The following is an 18488-nucleotide window of genomic DNA, read 5'->3' as shown; positions in this document are numbered from 1 at the left end:
CTGATCTTTAACTGGAATATCTCACCTTGTCTCCCAGGTAAGGGTTCGGAGCGTGCCAGTACAGCTCCTGATAAACATCGGGCACGTCGGTGATGTCGGCCTCTACCAGGTCCTGATCTGGATACACAATTACGGGGACTTCCTGTCTGTCAGCTCCCAGCAGCACCCAGCCCTCCATGTCCATGACCTGCAGAGACGAGGACGACACGGCTGCTGTGAGGCTCAAAGTCAGTAAATCGGTGAGGATGTGGAAACGTCACAGCATTCAGCAGCTTTCTGAAACACTGTGAGCTCGAGTCAGGATCAGCTCGTTACCTCTGCTTGCTGCAGAAAAACTACCACAAACATCAGGTTGTGTTCAACAAAACAAGCATATTATGGGATGTAGACGAGCACCTCGGTGCGCCTCATGCTGGAGCTGTGGCAGCGGTCGGTGGCTCCGAAGCAGAAACAGCTGGTGCATCCTTTTGGGTTGGTCGGGTCCAAGTGGAACGTACCATCCCTGCACTGATCACAGCGAGAACCCTGGACGTTCTCCTGCAGGGGGAACACACACACACACACAGACACACACACACACACGCACACACACAGACATGCACACACACACACAGAGCAGGGTCAGAGGTCAGACACACAAACATGACAGACTCGTGCACATTTGTGCGTTTGTGTATGTGAGTGCAAACCTTGCAGAGACACCGTCCTGTGGACTGGTCACACACTTCCTCTTCTGCTCCCGCCTCGTTGCAGTCACATGGTCTGCAGTTGGGGTAACCATAGAAACCGGGGGCACAGCGGTCGCACTGACGTCCAACGATGTTGTTCTGACATCTGGAAACAGAAACAGTAACAAAGTCACATCGTGCCGAATCTGTACAGTGCTCAGCTTCTATAACCTTTGACCTCTCATCAATCCTAGGCAAGTTAGTTTGTGTGTGTGTCTGTGAGCGTGTATTCACATCTTTGTGGAGACCAAAAATTGGAAGTTACTAGCCTTGTGGGGACCAAAATGTCCGTCTCCATGAGTTTGAAGACATTTTTGAGACTCAAAATGTGTTTTTTTGTGTCATGGTTACAGTTAGGTTATTGTTAGGTTTACAGTAAGGGGAAAGCATTATGTCAATTAGATGTCCCCATAATGTGTGTGTGAGAAGTGAGGAAACAGTCGCTGTCACTTTATGTCCAAGACACCTACTGCTGCAGTTTAGTATAATAACACTGTTCACCACAAGGTGGTGCACTGGGTCAACGTAAGCTTGATTACATTACATCATTAAGAAGCTGTTCTCATGTGTGATGGCAGCCTTAAGAAAGGGGGCGGAAAAGAAATGAGGTTAAAGAACAACAACAAAATAAACTTTTAGACTTTAGACTTTTATTGTCATTGTGCAGTTTCTTGCACAGTGAAATTGGGTAGCTGGACCACAAAGGTGCAAAAGTAAAGAAAACAATATACAACGAGGAAAAAAAAGCAAAATATATGTATAGATATATGAGTAAACTATATACATGGTGTATGCGTAGAAACATTGAAGCAGACATTATGGGGCTGTATACAAGGGCAGTTATATAATATAATAAATAAATAAATAAGAGTGGAGGGGGTATGGTCATTTGGGGTGGGGATGGTAATTCCACTGAGACCAAAATATTGCACAGAACAAGGAAAGACTGAGATATTGCACATGGGATGGCAGCAACACAGTTGATCTGCCCCCTGGTGGTGAAAACTTGCATAACGGACATGAGAGAGGTATCAATCTGGAATTGAGCTATCCAAAAAAACATCAGGGAGTCTGTAAAATTATAGAAACTTCACAAAGAAATGTTGCAGAGGATCAGGCAGTCGGAAAGTTTAAACCTGGCAGCTTCAGGGAGCACACAGCCACCGGAGGGAGACAAACACATACAACCACTCTTTCCTGAGGTTCCCTCTGTCCTGTTCGTCTTACCTGCACTGCCCACTGAGCGTGTCGCAGCTCACATCGGGCGCGATGATGCCAGCGTGAGAGCAGTTGCAGACCTCGCAGCCCACCAGCGGGTGGCAGCCAAACGTCTGAGGCTCGCACTCTGTGCATTCTGGGAGGACGGTCCTCGGTGGGCAGATACAGTCACCCGTCACCGGCTCGCACAACCTCGAACCACAGTTACAGGCTGCAGGTGACACGGGAAGGTGAGTGAGAGCGGGAACACACAGACAGGAAGCGAGACAGGAAAAACCCCACGCGCCTTCTTCACAACAAAATAAAAGTTTTATGAATAAATAAGTGTGAATCTCGGACGCAGTCCCTGCAGCGTTTCATCACCCCAGCCTTACACTCGTCTGCGCATTTCAGTTATTCTGTTTTTCTGCTTAAAGACGACTTTGAAATGTTCCTCGTGGTTAAGAGGATGTCGGCCGAGTGATGAGAGGCGAGGGCAGTTGTGGTTTTCGGTTTCTGCTGATTTCTTTCAGATTTTTGACCCGAGCAGGTGAGCATTGAAAATACAGGAAAGGTGAGATGGTGAATGTGATGAAAGTAAATGAATGATCTGTTCAGGCGAACACTCACGTCTGCAGTTGGGGAATCCCCAGTAACCCGTGGCGCACATGGAGCAGTCTCGTCCAATCACGTTGGGCCTGCAGCGACACTGACCGCCAAAGCGTTCGCAGGTGTCGCTCTCAGCTCCGACTTCGTGGCAGGCACAGGGCAGAGCACCGTTGTTGACGAAGGCTGACAGAGATATGGCCGAGCTGAGGCAGAACGGCGAGGAGGAGGAGGGACTGCGGGAGAGAGGAAGAGTTCACACCTGTGAGGATGACGCTAACACGCTAAACTACTCCCCAGCGTCTTCACCTGCTCACATGCTCACCTGATGTAAAAGCTGTTTTGACCGCAGAGGCTGATAAAGTCATAGGATTTGTCCAGCGGCTCCTCGCTCAGGTAGCTGGAGCTGTAGCTCGACTCAGGAACGACCAGCAGGTAATCCTGCAGACACGAGGAAGAACGTCAGCTTCTGCCTCATCTCCACCTCAAAGGAAAAAACTATCCCTGAACATCATTCTGCAGCATTGAGTGTAGCTGTGATTAGGGATGGGTATCGAAACCCGGTTCTTGTTGAGAACCGGTTCCCACTGTTTCAGTTCCTTGGAATTGTTTGCCATTTTTGCAAACGATTCCTTTATCGATTCCAGTCGCCCCGAATGACGTCACCACGTTGCGGAGCGTCATCTACCTGGCAGGAAACGCTCAAAAGTTTGGTTATACTTTACGAGAACGGATGACAACAGGGCAACCTGCAATACTTGCAAAGTAGATATTTCATTTAAAGGAGGAAACACTACGAATATGCAAAAGCATTTGCTCACAAAACACGCGATGACCTTAAATGAATGTCGTGTTTTTAATTCCGCTCCGGACTCGTGAATCTCAACCCAGCAGCAGCGGTAACGTTTGCACGTCCTCTCCCGTTAATACGGCAGGTAAATAATCAGCTAACAGTGCATATTATGTTAGCGCGATCTGCCTTATTACAAAACCTGCCATTACTGTGCATTTAGGTGACCATGATGAGACAGACAGAGTCTGGCTGGCAGTTCTCGCTGCAGTCTACCGGTAGCGTCTCCTTTCAGGCCAGGATAGACGAATGTGACCGAGCAGTGACTAAGTTTGTGGTCAAAGGCTTGCACCCATTTGCCACAGCAGATGCCCCGATTTTCGGTAAGTGAATGTGTTTAATTGTAGGCAGGGACATTACTGGATATTCTTGTGTAATTGCTACAGAATAATTTATGTTATACTTTGTTATTGCTACAGAAGAATATTTATTTTATTATTTTACGTTTACAATTTTCCCCGGGGACCCTGTGACACCCCATTGAAGAGCCGTAGGCTGTGGATCTCTTAAGATCTCACTGTTGGGTTTGTAAGGCCATGTTACTCCTAAATTTCTATCTTGTTGAAAGAGAAGATATAAAACAAAGTTCTAAGCTAATCGACCTTAGTGTTCTCCTTTTTTAAAAAGAATCGATAAAGAACCAAATCGTTAAACAGAATCGAAAATGGAATGGGAATCGTGAAAATCTTATCAATACCCATCCCTAGCTGTGATGCAGAGCAGCGACACTGACCAGCCACAGCGTCTTCCCCGCAGGTATCTGCACCGTGACGAGGAGCTCGTGGTCCGTCACATCCAGAATGATCTGATTCTCCGACATCAGGACGTCACGGCAGCCGTAAGCGTGAGGACAGAACAAGGCGTTGACGTGTCCTGAGGAACAGGAACAAAATAGAGCCAATCATCAGCCCCAGCACCAGAAGCTGCAGTTCCTCTGATGCCCAGCAGAGGCAGCAGTGAGTCAGTCCCACAGGCTTCCATATTAAAACTTTTTAAAATGATATTAAGCCTACAAGTTTGCATTATTGGGGCCGTGGCCTCTGTGACTGACAGGCGGCTGTAGCTGCTAGCTTCACCTGAACTGGACCTCTGGGTTGCGTTTGTGCTGTTGGAGCCTTCAGGAGCATTTTTAATGACATCATGTGATCACTAACAGGGCGGAGCTCCAGTTTTGATGCACAGTGAGATTCGTGATTTTGATTGGATGTTACTGATTAGCAGGTATCGCTGTGTGTGTGATGCACATGCAGTCTGAACATGTTTCATTACAGCTTTGAAAACTGAAGCTCAAACTCCAGCCACAGGTTTATGTCCATCTTTTATATACAGTCTGTGGTGAGAATAACCTGACTAGCTTGTTGTCACTGACGGTGATGCAGCAGATCCAGGATCAGACTGTGTCCTTACCCTGCCAGATTCGCCCCCCGTTAATGAAGACCTGCATGGGGTAGGTGGGGTGCAGAGGCTGGTGGTAGTGGAGGATGAAGACGTAGCGGCCGAGGGCGTGGACCCGGGCAGAGTACATCACTGCATTCTGGGTAAAGGAGGCGACGGGAGAGGAATGATTACGGTGTCAGACGCATTCATGGGATTATTATCGTCCATTTAAAATGTGTGCACGTCTCAGTCGGGTTCTGTAACTCTGTTTCACCTGGGATAAAAACGGATCGCGTGCGGGTGCAACGTCACACGTGCCCAAACTAAACACCCCCCAACAACACACCCCATCATCATCATCATCAGTACCTGCAGCGAGTCCAGCCGGATGTGGTCGGTGTTTTCCGCTCCGAACGGCGGTCTCTCCGATCCCATCCAGTCCGGCTCCTCTCTCAGAGGAGGCGCAGCTGCAGGGGAGGCGGGGGCGGGCTCCTGCAGGGTGGAGGAGCTCTGGCCCTCCTTCAGGAGCAGAGAGTCTGACGGGGTCAGGAAGCGTGAGGGGACGCAGGAGGAGCTGTCAGGTGAGAAGTGTCCATGCGCGCCGATGCAGTGGACCCGCGGGGCTACGTGCTCCATGCTGAACTGATGTCTGGGCACCAGGTACACTTTGTGCTGAAACACACGTGCAACACGTATTAGGATCGAGCTGATCAGGTGACCGATCATGTGACGCGAGAGTGATTCTCACCAGGAAGAAGGTGGCTCGGTCAGCGGTCAGCTGGATCTCTGTGTCTGAGGGGAGGGAGAAGACCGCCACTCTGTTCTGCTCGTCGACGGCCACGACTCGACACAGGAAGCTGCACACACACACACACACACACACACATACACATACACAGCCATTTAAATGACTTTACATGAGGCAGCACGCTTTCGAACACGTCCTTCTCTGTAGTGGGGGGAGGAGCCTTGCAGCTTCACCTGTGGACAGAGCCTACCTGTATCTGCACTGAAGCAGGGTGACTCGGTGTCGGTGCATTCTCGCTCCCGGCACGTTGACGGTGACGGACAGCGTCTGAGGTAGCTCTTCTTCGCTGGAATACTCGAGCACCAGGACGTAGTCGCCCGGAGACGAGAGGCGCCCTCGCAGCTCGACGCTGATCTGTGGCAGAAACCGAAGACGTTAGTTTAACCTGCGCGTTTCACCTGTGGACATGTTTCAGGACTGCCCCTCTTACATCCAAACCGCTGCAAATGGCCATGTCGGGGTGGCGCGGGGTAACCTTTTCGGTCGGGCAGGGGCGGGGCAGGTGGTTGTCGTTGCGGCAGCTGGCATCGTTGCCCGAGATGAAGGGGAAGGAGTCCAGAGACAGGTACTTGTAGAGCAGACAGCTGAGAGAGAGACACACATCAAAGCATCTAAACGTCTGCTCCTTCCTCCGGGCTCGAGCCAGGGATCTGTGTAAACACGACGCTACAGAACCACTAACAAAAGATGAATGACGTGAGCGTATTTACTTCTGGCTGGCGTCGGGGGCGGGGCTGTAGGTGCAGGGCTCGCTCACTCTGTTCTGCAGGATGGGAGCTTCGTAGTAGGCGCTGGGCAGCAGTACCAGGTAATCCTGCAGGATAAAGGAACAAAAGTCATTCCCTGTGCACACGTGGTGAGGGGAGCAGCACGAAGGCCTCCTCACTGGGGTGGCGGTGGGTTGCAAAGTGGTTTACAGGTGTGCAGCAGCAGCCTACACAGCCTCATTCTCAGAATTACAAACAGCTGAGCCATCTTTGAGTTGAGCTGATTTGTCACCACCTGTGTGTTTGCACGTGTTTGCGTCTCACCAGCAGGACTCCCTCCGCCTCGATCACCACAGTCCAGGTTCCTGGGTTCAGCACGAAGGGCTCCACAAAGGGAACGTTGACGAAGGTCGGCTCCACACTGGGAGCAAAGACGATCGGCTTGGACTGTTCGGAGCCTTGGACACAAACCGAGACGTTAGGAATGAGCACAACACGCATTCTTCCCCTCTGCTGCTCTGCTACTCAACTTCAACTGATACTTTCATGTGATTGGTGGAGAACCTACCTCTCCGGCTGCCCTGATAGGCTGTTATTTTACCCTTGGTGGTGGCGCCCTCAGAGCTTATGTATCTGAGGATGAAACGAGTCAGATAGACGTCTGCCTCGCTCATATAAACCTGAAGCCTCACTGCAGTCTACGAGGACATCGTCCAAACAGAGGACAGGAGGGAGGAGAGAGGGAGGATGGAGGGCAGACAAGATCAACATTTGTCCTCAAATCCCTGAAACCTGCAGTGATCTGTGGCCCTGAGGAAAGATACGGAGCCGCCACCACCAGCAGCCAATCGCAGCCGAAGCACAGAGACCGAAGCGTGGCGAGGAAATCGAGAGAGCGTAAGAAGACTTCCCACCTCTCCTGATTCCTGTGCTGCCATGGAAACACAGAGTCCCCTCCCAGCACTTACAGTTCCTACAGTGGTGGCTCCGGCCGTCCTCCACGACCGTCATCCGGCCCCAAACATCTGAATCTCGCCGGTTAACGTAACGCAGCACCACAAAGAAGACGTCTGGAGAGTCGACCGACACCGACACCAACACCTTCGACTACCGAGGGAGCAGATAGCAGGACGAGGAGCAAAGTAGAGGACCAGAGGAGGCGCACAGAGAGGAAGAAAGAGAAGGAGGAAGATGAGGGGCAGGAGAAGGAAGAGCACAAGACATGCTGAGTAAAGGAGGCAGAGACGACAGAAACCACCGACACAGAAACAGGACAAAGCAGCATAATACAGTCTGTCTGTTACGCTCACACGGGACAGGAAGCAAACATCTGAAATGCATGCAAGAGCTGAGACGCAGTCCTGCGACAGAGACACGTCCCGACAACATGCAGCTGGGCCACAGTCACATAATTACAATAACTTCACACACTCACACATTATTTTAAACAACGTCAATCAGATCCTTCCAATAAGGATGAAAAACATCCTACAGCTCATATGTGTTTGCTGTTCCTCTGCCGTCCAGCAGAGGCAGCACTGAGTCAGTGAACTGTTTGGTGGATAATCTTCTCTACATTCGAGTTTGCACCATAGGGGTGTGGCCAACAGAAAAGGTCAAAGGTTATGGTCCTACCTGAATTGGGGACATCTGAGCATAACCTCTCCAGCTGAAGTTGGGGAACTCCTGGGGGTTGTAGCCGAATCTCACCGGCCGGCCGTCCAGCATGGTTCCCTCCTCAATCTCAAACTTCAGGTGATGGAGGTCAGGGAAGTAGTGATCCGGACGAGGTCTGCCAGCACAGGAAGTCAGATCAATGGAGTGAAACACACAGGCATGCTGGGATGAAACACGGACTGAAAAACTACAAAAACTCAGGCCGTGACGCCCCGAGGCAGCGACAGACATCTCTACATTTAACCACATCTGTCTGTTACAGAAGACTAGAACTATGGGAAATGGAGTCCTAACTTAGCTTTGCTGCAGTTAAACTAACTTCCTGAAATCTGTCTGAGGTGTGCTGAACTCACAGGTTACACTTTGGTCCCTCCACGTTGGGTCTGCAGCGACAGTGGCCACTCCTCTCGCCACACGACGGACCCACGGCGCCGCCGATGTCACACTGACAACCTGAAAAAACAACAGGTTAACAGCTGAAACAGCACACCTGTGGCTGAGTGCTCAGAGCACTGCTCACCTCGGCAGCCAAAGTAGTCGCTCTCCTGCAGGTTGAAGAAGCCATCTTTGCAGGTGGAGCAGGTTCCGCTGCAGACGTTGGGCTTACACTGGCACTGACCGCTCTCCTGCACACGCCAACAAACCATTTCAACCATTAGCATAACAAGAGCAGCAGCCAGGACTTTATTACAGAAAGGGGTGAGGAGACAAAGACAGGACTAAAACCCCCAAACAGGGAGCAACCTCCTGCAACCCCTCACTGACCAATCAGTGAACAGACATTCACTAACACCACAGGTTACCTGAACTCAGCTGACTCACCTGAGCACACTCGGCCACGGCGCTCACCGTCCCCGCCACGTTACACTCACAGTCTGCAAAGAAACAACCTCAGGTTACTCTGTGTGTGTGTGTGTGTGAGCGTGTGTGTGTGTGTGTGAGCGTGTGTGTGTGTCTGTGTGTGTGTGTATGTGTGTGTGTGTATGAGTGTAAGCGTCTTACTGGAGCAGCCTTCAGGTGTGTCCGGGGACAAGTTCCAGTACAGAGGTTTGCAGGTGTCACAGGCCAGGCCCTCCACGTGGTGACGGCATTCACAGCGGCCCTGAGGGAACCAATCACAGCAAAGTTCAATACACCTGATTCTCCTTACAAAGCATGCAGGTGCAGCCTACCTGCTGCAGCTTTATCTTTGGAGGGTCCGTCACTGTTTAGACAGACATCAGAGTGCAGGTGGAGGCTAGCCTCCTCTGCTCCACCTGAGCTTCACAGCACTGCTTTACTGCAGCCTCAACACACGCTCACACACACACACACACACACGTGCTCTCACACACACTCACACACACGTGCTCTCACACACACACACACACACTCACACACACGTGCTCTCACACACACACACACACACACACATGCTCTCACACACCTTTTCACATGATGTGTGAGCGAGAAGCCAAACACAGGACTCACCAGAGGAGGCGCTGCGGTGGTCTGAACAGAGCCGGCAGGATGGCAGCTTCCAGCTTTAAGGACAGAGAAAAGCCATCACACACCAGCAAACACTTAAACACACACACACCTACACCAGTAGCTCAGATACACCTGTACAGTCAGCCTTCAGGTGACATGTGCTCAGCATGAGGTTTGTGTCTAATGAGTAGCAGCAGGCAAGTTGAACGGGCCTGAGTGGCAGCTGAAGCAAAGACTCAGGTGTGGGAGGAGCTCAGTGAGGACATGGACCAAGACTCTGGGGCTGTATCCCAATTCAGGGTCTGCAGCCTTAAAGGCTGCATTTTAAGGCCGATTACGTCACAGCGGCGCGCCGAAGGTTGTCCCAATTCAAAGGCTGCTCGAAATGCGGCCCTCAAATGCGTCCTTCATTTCCCTGAATTTTAAGGATGTGGCGGTGTAGACTTCGTGGCCCAACATATCCCACAATTCATAGCGCGGCAGTCGGTGTGGATAATTTTGCCGCAGACGGCAGAAGGGAGCAGCCGAAGAGTAAACTGTTAAATGTAAGTACTGAATATGATGTCACTCATTTATGTGCAAATGTTTAATCATGAGGAACATTAAAACATTACTGTTGGCCACATGTTGGCAAAGTTATGTGACATTAGCGATGTTTGTACTTTCAGCGTTTACTTGGTTTTAAAGCCTTTAAAATATAATAATACAATAGTTGACCTTAATCTTACAGAGAATGTGATGATTTTATGCGTAATTAAAGTCAGTCATATATCCACAAACACAACAAGCTGAAAGTCAGTGATGCTGCTCGGTTTGCAGTCCTGAATATGACGGCACAAGCAGGATTCACTGCACTGTTAATGTTAGCTATGTTATATTGCTGCCTCTGTTCGGTGGTGTCGAGCCAAACGGACTTTAACGTGTGTTTGAACGAGCTGACGGTTCACTCGTTAAGCTGAAAGAAAGATGCTTTAATCACAGGAGTCACACATGTGTCCACTGGACCATCTGGGACTCTTCTTGTTTAGCACTCGTAATAACACAAACACTAAATCCTCCTTCTCTTGTGCTGTTTTGTAGCAGTGTGTACACCTGAGACTGTCACCTGTCTGTCTGTCCTGCACTCTCTCTCTGTTTCTGTCTCTCTGATTGTGGAATAAAAGGATGAACATGTATTTATAAGTTACACTTGTGTTTGAATCCTGCAGCTTATCACACATTTGATTTCCATGTGTGACGACTGCAAGTGTCCAGAGTGAGGACAGACTGAGGGACCCACTGCTGCACATCATCTGTGAGGCTTTGCACCCCTGATGATCCACCAGGACAAACTCAGCAGTGTGTGAGGAAGAGGAGGAGGAAGAGCCAGCAGCAGCTGACAGATGGAGAGAATAGACAGACTGTTCCCTGTTTGTGAAGGACTGCTAGGAAAGTTTAACATAACTAATTATCTGTCCTGAATCAGTCTTATTAGGTAATGTTCAAATAATGTGATCATCCCAGTGTTTTCAGTGTGGGAGAAAGTACTCAGGGCCTTCAAGTTACACACTATGAAAGGCAGCAACAAGTTTAATATTCAGAAACCTAAAGTATGTATCAGCAGCAGAATGGAGCTAAAAATAAATGTTTGTTTCAGTTCTATGAAGCTTTGTGTATTTTGGATTAGTAGCACTGCTGTGTTTGTTGCATCATATTGCTGTAATTGTTTATATGCTTTATATATTCTGAGGTAAGTTGATCTATAGTGTTACATCATATTCTATAAGGATGTTATGTGTTTGTAGACTTTCTGCCCAGTTTGACCCATTTAGCAGAAGTCAGCCTGTTTAAGGCTCTGATATCTATTCTGTATGACTTAAAGCAGTTATGACATGGTCTGATTTTCTCACCCAATAAAGGAATATTTCATATATCAGTCTGATCTTCATTCTATCAGAAACAGTTTTCACAACTCGTACGTTTTCCTTTTTACACATATATGTAAGCATTGAGCCAAATGTAATAATGCCAACATATTAAACGAACAATATTTGTCTCATATATATAATACATCTGTATATACACTGTCAGAGATACTTGTCTTTGACTGAAGATTTAAGGTGATAGGAAATATAAATAACTGCAACTTAAATCTTTGACCCAGAGTTCAAGCTCACTGCTGTAATATATATATATATCATAATAATCTGACAACAATTTTAATATTGGCCATATGATATTTACATTACCAAAGTGAGATGACTTTAGTCTCATGAACAACATTAGCTAATTGTTATTTACTAACTAATCTTGAAATGACTGTTCAGTACAGAAATGAAGCCCAACTATCATGTTTTACAGTCCTGTGGTCTCAGCCTCAGATACTCAACTAATCAAAGTGATGTCATGACAAAAATGAATGACCAACAAAACATTTTTCTCCTTCATTTCTGTCACACAAAGCTGTATGAAACGTTTCTCGCGGTTAGTATCATGGTTGCTAGGCAACCTGAACAGCGCGACGAAGGCTAGACCGTCCCATTTCACAAGCCTCTCACTTCCGCACTTCTCGTACTTATAGTACGCACCGTACGTAGTACGCGTAGTGGGCGTACTTCAAGCGTGCAGACCCTGAATTGGGACACAGCCTAGTGGTGCCGAGCTGGCGCACCGAGTAGTTCCTGTTACCTGCTGTTTGTCTGTTTTTACAGGTAAGCTGGGTTCCAAATAATACATATGTGATAGACAACAGTAGCAATCGAAAAGCTAGAGAGCCAGTTCACGAGTTTAAGGGTTGATAACGATGAATCACCACCAGCTGTTGCTAAAAGCACCTTTGTTAGATAGCAAAGTATTTACAAATAATTCTCCCGTTCATTGATCTGAGCATGCGCAGAATGATCCACAGCGCTCCTTTGATCCTTTGATCTTCTCAAACGATCATTGTGACGTCACGGTCGACATCACATTCTCTGCCACACCCACCGAGTCCTTAAATAGAGGAGCACCTTTAACAGTTTAGACAAAGCTAACCTTTGCATTTAAATCATTCAGAGATTTAACTTTTTTGACACTTTTGAGCTTTAAACCTTTAAAGAAATGTCACAGGCAAGAGGAGATCAGTCAGAACCACTGTGGCGTACGTTATTTGAACTTAGGCATGAAAACTTACAAATCAGGGAAGAAAATGAACGATTTAGTACACTGATCATGCACCTCAATCTAGTAAACATAGAACTCAATGAAGTAAACGCACGACTGTGGGTAGAGATCGCAGAACTCAGACAAACTGTGGAAAATCTTCAGCGCCCAGCGGTACATGTACAACAGACAACAGAAAGAGAATCCGTTGGTTCGTGGTGTCCAAACCTACTTAAAGTAGGTTTAACTGTTGCCGGATGTGTCATTGCTCTTCCTGCAGCTTTCTGGGTCGCCTCTAAGATTTTCGGCTGAAGCGAATGTCCCGCTCTGTGGGGTCGTGATTATTATCATGACGTCTGTGGGGTCAGAGCGGGGATCACTTGCGTGTGCTTGCATGCACACGTCCAATCGACAATTGTGGATTGTGGTCCACATCCACAATTACAGCTCTACTGTAATTGTGGATGTGGTTACCCTTTAAAAACAGTAATGATGTTTTCCAGCCACAGTCCACCTTCATCCTGGCGTTGTTCCCGCTGGTGCTCCTCAGCAAAGGTTTCTCCGTTTGGTTCTGTCCAAGGGGTCCTCAGGTGACGCGCTGACGGTCTTAATGTCTTCCTTGATTTTGTCCATCCACCGTTTTTCCGGTCTGCCTCAAGGCCGGCGTCCGTCTGGGTCGATCCTCTTAGCCGTTTTTGCTGAGTTCTCATCGCTTCGAATCACGTGTCCATACCACCTCAGGCGGGATTCGAGCATCTTTTGAACTCGAGCCACAGTCCACCGACCTGTCATAAATACGCTGTGCTCTCCTTTATGTTTGATTTTATTTTGCCCCTCACCTCCCAACCAGTCATGGCAGAAGACCGCCCCTCCCTGAGCCTGGTTCTGCCAGAGGTTTCTTCCTGTTAAAAGGGAGTTTTTCCTCTCCACCGTTGCCAGAGTGCTTGCTCATAGGGGATCATTTGATTGTTGGGGTTGAATTTTTGGATTTCATTTCATTGGCTTGAACTGAAAAACCTAAAAATTCAGCTGAGGGGTTCACATAGCGGAGAGCACTACATTTGTTAACTGCACTTTTTTTATTTGTAGATTTTGTAGTTCTTCCTACTACAAAAACTACAAATGAAAACAAGGCAGTTAGCAGCAAATGAAAATAAATAAAACACATTTTAAAAAAAATCTGCTACTGCTCTGTGTGTTTACTTCAGTGAACACTGTATGTTTTGTGTTAGAAGATTATAGATTGTCCAAAATATCCTACACCTTGATGTTGGTGGGGCTCCAGAGGCACCAGCAGCTTCAAATATGTGTTTGCTGCTTTGCAATGGCCTTTTAGCAGCTGCTCTCTTAATCGGATGTATTTGTCCTGCAGAAACCTTCCTCGTTGAGCCTTTATCTGCACGAACCCGTGTGTGCTCTGACTCAGCCACAGATCTCCTAACGTTACGGTGATCACGATTAAGTTTTCATGAAATATCTCAGGTTTTCACTACGTGTCCAAGGCATTTAGCTATTTCACACTTTTCAGCAGCAGAGAGATCCTTTTATTTTTCCATATTGTTAACTGTCAGTTTGTTCATTTCCTCAGTGTTCTTTAGTGTTAAAGTGTTGGAGTGAAGCACAGCCGTTTCTAAAGTGTCTGCAGGCACTGACGTGTCCACAGACGTATGGATTTGTGTGCTGCTGTGTTCACTTGTGTGTTTTTGTGTTTTCGGCCACTCGGGAGGACGGTACCTGTCTTGTCGTCATCTCGTAGACAAATATTTGACGACGTCTAGAAGAGAAGTCTGAGTCGCCATCCAAACGTCTGCAGCACAACCTCCGTCTCTCAGCGCTCGGCATGCACGCTGAAAGAGCCCTCAGGTGAACTTCTCTCACCTGCATAAACTCTTTGCATCGGTTTCTCGGCTGCAGGTCCACGAAGGCACTTTTGGAGGAATATTATGGTCTGACCTTCATCCTTCAGCTCACTCTGAACTCTCTGAGCAGCTCTCTGGCGTCTCTGTGAGGACCTGCAGGAACACTTCTCCAGACTTCTTGAAGGACATTCAAAGCTCTTCTGCCTTCTGTTGATGATGTTGATGACTCCACACTGTTTATGTCCTGCTGAGCTTTGTGCTCTGGGAATGCCAGACCATGACTGATAGTGTTATTGTCTTATATCTCACGTCACTGCTTATATCTGAAGTCCTGCTGGCAGAAATGCCCTTCAGTCAGAAAGGTTGATGGTCAGGATGAACCTGGACACTTCTTTGTACACATGTGTGTCGTATCTTTTGTATGATAAGTACTGATAGAGACAGACGTGAGTCTGTATTTATATTTCTTGCAGCCTGTTAGCACTGTACCTCCTGCCTTTCCAAACGGCTCTTCTGTGTTTCTGTCTCATCGTTCTGCTGATGAACATTTGTCGCCCACCGTGATCTCAGCACGTTGTCCTGGTTCTGGAGAGCAGACGTGTGTTGATCTGAGTCCTGTGATTTCCAGTAGTGATTTATTCCCAAGACAAAATCAAATCGTCCTCTGCTGCCGTGTTTTTGCACAATAAAAATGATGCAGGTGTCAGAAACGGCCCGGCCCTGGTTATTGTCTCAGATATGACGCTCGTCTTATCCTGTCTGCTTCTGTCGGTTTCCTCCATTTACTTCTTGTTATTTTCCTAAAATGTGCTCCAGAGTGACAAAAATATCTGCTGGAGTTTATGCTGCACTAAAACCTCTGTGACATAGTTGCACTCACTGCTAACAGGAAAGCCAGAGGAGCAGACACATCCCAGCAAAACACTGATGCAGCTTTTTCACATTAAATGGAAGTGATATAAGATACAGTTCTGATTAAAGGTTTAAGACCACTTGAAAATGACAAAAATCATATTTTGCTTGGTTGGATCTTAACAAATGTTGTTACTAAGAAAATGTTTTATTCACAAATGCAGACATTTCAAAGCTAAACGACATGATTTTGAAAATGAGAAGTGATATTAAGTGTATTCATTGTTAATCACAGAATCATAATTCATATATGATTTTATTGATTGTTAATTATGTTTAACTGCTCAGCACTGATCAGAATATAACCAGGAATAAGTTTAAGCTGTATGATAGATCAGCAAATATAATATAGACGAGCTTAACACAGAGTCTGTGTGTGTGTGAGTGTGTCAGCTCCAATTATAGAGCCAGCATTCCTCACTAGTTTGTCTCCTCTCCTTGCATCCTTGTTTCTGATGATGCCCCCCCCAACAGACTGCAGCAGCACGCTTTCGGTGGTGTCGAGCCAAACGGACTTTAACGTGTGTTTGAACGAGCTGACGGTTCACTCGTTAAGCTGAAAGAAAGATGCTTTAATCACAGGAGTCACACATGTGTCCACTGGACCATCTGGGAACTCTTCTTGTTTAGCACTCGTAATAACACAAACACTAAATCCTCCTTCTCTTGTGCTGTTTTGTAGCAGTGTGTACACCTGAGACTGTCACCTGTCTGTCTGTCCTGCACTCTCTCTCTGTTTCTGTCTCTCTGATTGTGGAATAAAAGGATGAACATGTATTTATAAGTTACACTTGTGTTTGAATCCTGCAGCTTATCACACATTTGATTTCCATGTGTGACGACTGCAAGTGTCCAGAGTGAGGACAGACTGAGGGACCCACTGCTGCACATCATCTGTGAGGCTTTGCACCCCTGATGATCCACCAGGACAAACTCAGCAGTGTGTGAGGAAGAGGAGGAGGAAGAGCCAGCAGCAGCTGGCAGATGGAGAGAATAGACAGACTGTTCCCTGTTTGTGAAGGACTGCTAGGAAAGTTTAACATAACTAATTATCTGTCCTGAATCAGTCTTATTAGGTAATGTTCAAATAATGTGATCATCCCAGTGTTTTCAGTGTGGGAGAAAGTACTCAGGGCCTTCAAGTTACACACTATGAAAGGCAGCAACAAGTTTAATATTCAGAAACCTAAAGTATGTATCAGCAGCAGAATGGAGCTAAAAATAAATGTTTGTTTCAGTTCTATGAAGCTTTGTGTATTTTGGATTAGTAGCACTGCTGTGTTTGTTGCATCATATTGCTGTAATTGTTTATATGCTTTATATATTCTGAGGTAAGTTGATCTATAGTGTTACATCATATTCTATAAGGATGTTATGTGTTTGTAGACTTTCTGCCCAGTTTGACCCATTTAGCAGAAGTCAGCCTGTTTAAGGCTCTGATATCTATTCTGTATGACTTAAAGCAGTTATGACATGGTCTGATTTTCTCACCCAATAAAGGAATATTTCATATATCAGTCTGATCTTCATTCTATCAGAAACAGTTTTCACAACTCGTACGTTTTCCTTTTTACACATATATGTAAGCACTGAGCCAAATGTAATAATGCCAACATATTAAACGAACAATATTTGTCTCATATATATAATACATCTGTATATACACTGTCAGAGATACTTGTCTTTGACTGAAGATTTAAGGTGATAGGAAATATAAATAACTGCAACTTAAATCTTTGACCCAGAGTTCAAGCTCACTGCTGTAATATATATATATATATCACAATAATCTGACAACAATTTTAATATTGGCCATATGATATTTACATTACCAAAGTGAGATGACTTTAGTCTCATGAACAACATTAGCTAATTGTTATTTACTAACTAATCTTGAAATGACTGTTCAGTACAGAAATGAAGCCCAACTATCATGTTTTACAGTCCTGTGGTCTCAGCCTCAGATACTCAACTAATCAAAGTGATGTCATGACAAAAATGAATGACCAACAAAACATTTTTCTCCTTCATTTCTGTCACACAAAGCTGTATGAAACGTTTCTCGCGGTTAGTATCATGGTTGCTAGGCAACCTGAACAGCGCGACGAAGGCTAGACCGTCCCATTTCACAAGCCTCTCACTTCCGCACTTCTCGTACTTATAGTACGCACCGTACGTAGTACGCGTAGTGGGCGTACTTCAAGCGTGCAGACCCTGAATTGGGACACAGCCTAGTGGTGCCGAGCTGGCGCACCGAGTAGTTCCTGTTACCTGCTGTTTGTCTGTTTTTACAGGTAAGCTGCGTTCCAAATAATACATATGTGATAGACAACAGTAGCAATCGAAAAGCTAGAGAGCCAGTTCACGAGTTTAAGGGTTGATAACGATGAATCACCACCAGCTGTTGCTAAAAGCACCTTTGTTAGATAGCAAAGTATTTACAAATAATTCTCCCGTTCATTGATCTGAGCATGCGCAGAATGATCCACAGCGCTCCTTTGATCCTTTGATCTTCTCAAACGATCATTGTGACGTCACGGTCGACATCACATTCTCTGCCACACCCACCGAGTCCTTAAATAGAGGAGCACCTTTAACAGTTTAGACAAAGCTAACCTTTGCATTTAAATCATTCAGAGATTTAACTTTTTTGACACTTTTGAGCTTTAAACCTTTAAAGAAATGTCACAGGCAAGAGGAGATCAGTCAGAACCACTGCAGCGTACGGTATCTGAACTCAGGCATCAAAACGCACAAATCAGGGAAGAAAATGAACGATTTAATGCACTGATCATGCACCTCAATCTAATAAACACAGAACTCAATGAAGTAAACGTACGACTGAGGGTAGAGATCGCAGAACTCAGACAAACTGTGGAAAATCTTCAGCGCCCAGCGGTACATGTACAACAGACAACAGAAAGAGAATCCGTTGGTTCGTGGTGTCCAAACCTACTTAAAGTAGGTTTAACTGTTGCCGGATGTGTCATTGCTCTTCCTGCAGCTTTCTGGGTCGCCTCTAAGATTTTCGGCTGAAGCGAATGTCCCGCTCTGTGGGGTCGTGATTATTATCATGACGTCTGTGGGGTCAGAGCGGGGATCACTTGCGTGTGCTTGCATGCACACGTCCAATCGACAATTGTGGATGTGGTTACCCTTTAAAAACAGTAATGATGT

The 18488-nt window shown here is 46.6% G+C and overlaps 1 protein-coding gene across 5 annotated transcripts in view; it reads right to left on the bottom strand.

The window, feature by feature from the left end:
* Positions 1–18488, bottom strand: part of lama5 (laminin, alpha 5) — an 84566-nt gene that overhangs the window by 19689 nt on the left and 46389 nt on the right. For 4 of the 5 annotated variants that reach the window (XR_002057619.2, XM_013271787.3, XM_019349473.2 and 1 more), the window contains 21 exons: positions 9421–9473; positions 8953–9052; positions 8773–8825; positions 8471–8576; positions 8304–8403; positions 7909–8065; positions 7242–7380; positions 6598–6731; positions 6277–6380; positions 5997–6150; positions 5757–5920; positions 5507–5615; positions 5128–5430; positions 4789–4915; positions 4115–4254; positions 2857–2972; positions 2556–2767; positions 1956–2157; positions 690–834; positions 397–537; positions 26–187 (listed from right to left, as the gene is read on the bottom strand). Coding sequence is in view for 4 of the 5 variants with exons in the window: in XM_013271787.3 (XP_013127241.1) it covers positions 26–187; positions 397–537; positions 690–834; positions 1956–2157; positions 2556–2767; positions 2857–2972; positions 4115–4254; positions 4789–4915; positions 5128–5430; positions 5507–5615; positions 5757–5920; positions 5997–6150; positions 6277–6380; positions 6598–6731; positions 7242–7380; positions 7909–8065; positions 8304–8403; positions 8471–8576; positions 8773–8825; positions 8953–9052; positions 9421–9473 (2921 nt within the window). In the remaining variant the exon portion in view is untranslated. Of the gene's footprint in view, positions 1–25; positions 188–396; positions 538–689; positions 835–1955; positions 2158–2555; positions 2768–2856; positions 2973–4114; positions 4255–4788; positions 4916–5127; positions 5431–5506; positions 5616–5756; positions 5921–5996; positions 6151–6276; positions 6381–6597; positions 6732–6841; positions 6972–7241; positions 7381–7908; positions 8066–8303; positions 8404–8470; positions 8577–8772; positions 8826–8952; positions 9053–9420; positions 9474–18488 lie in introns of all 5 variants that reach the window. The other variant, XM_005477749.4, reaches the window with a different exon arrangement.

Source organism: Oreochromis niloticus, linkage group LG20 (assembly GCF_001858045.2).
Source record: "Oreochromis niloticus isolate F11D_XX linkage group LG20, O_niloticus_UMD_NMBU, whole genome shotgun sequence".
Taxonomy (NCBI): domain Eukaryota; kingdom Metazoa; phylum Chordata; class Actinopteri; order Cichliformes; family Cichlidae; genus Oreochromis; species Oreochromis niloticus.
The sequence above is the reverse complement of the archived record's forward strand: the minus strand, read 5'-3'. Positions and strand labels throughout refer to the sequence as shown.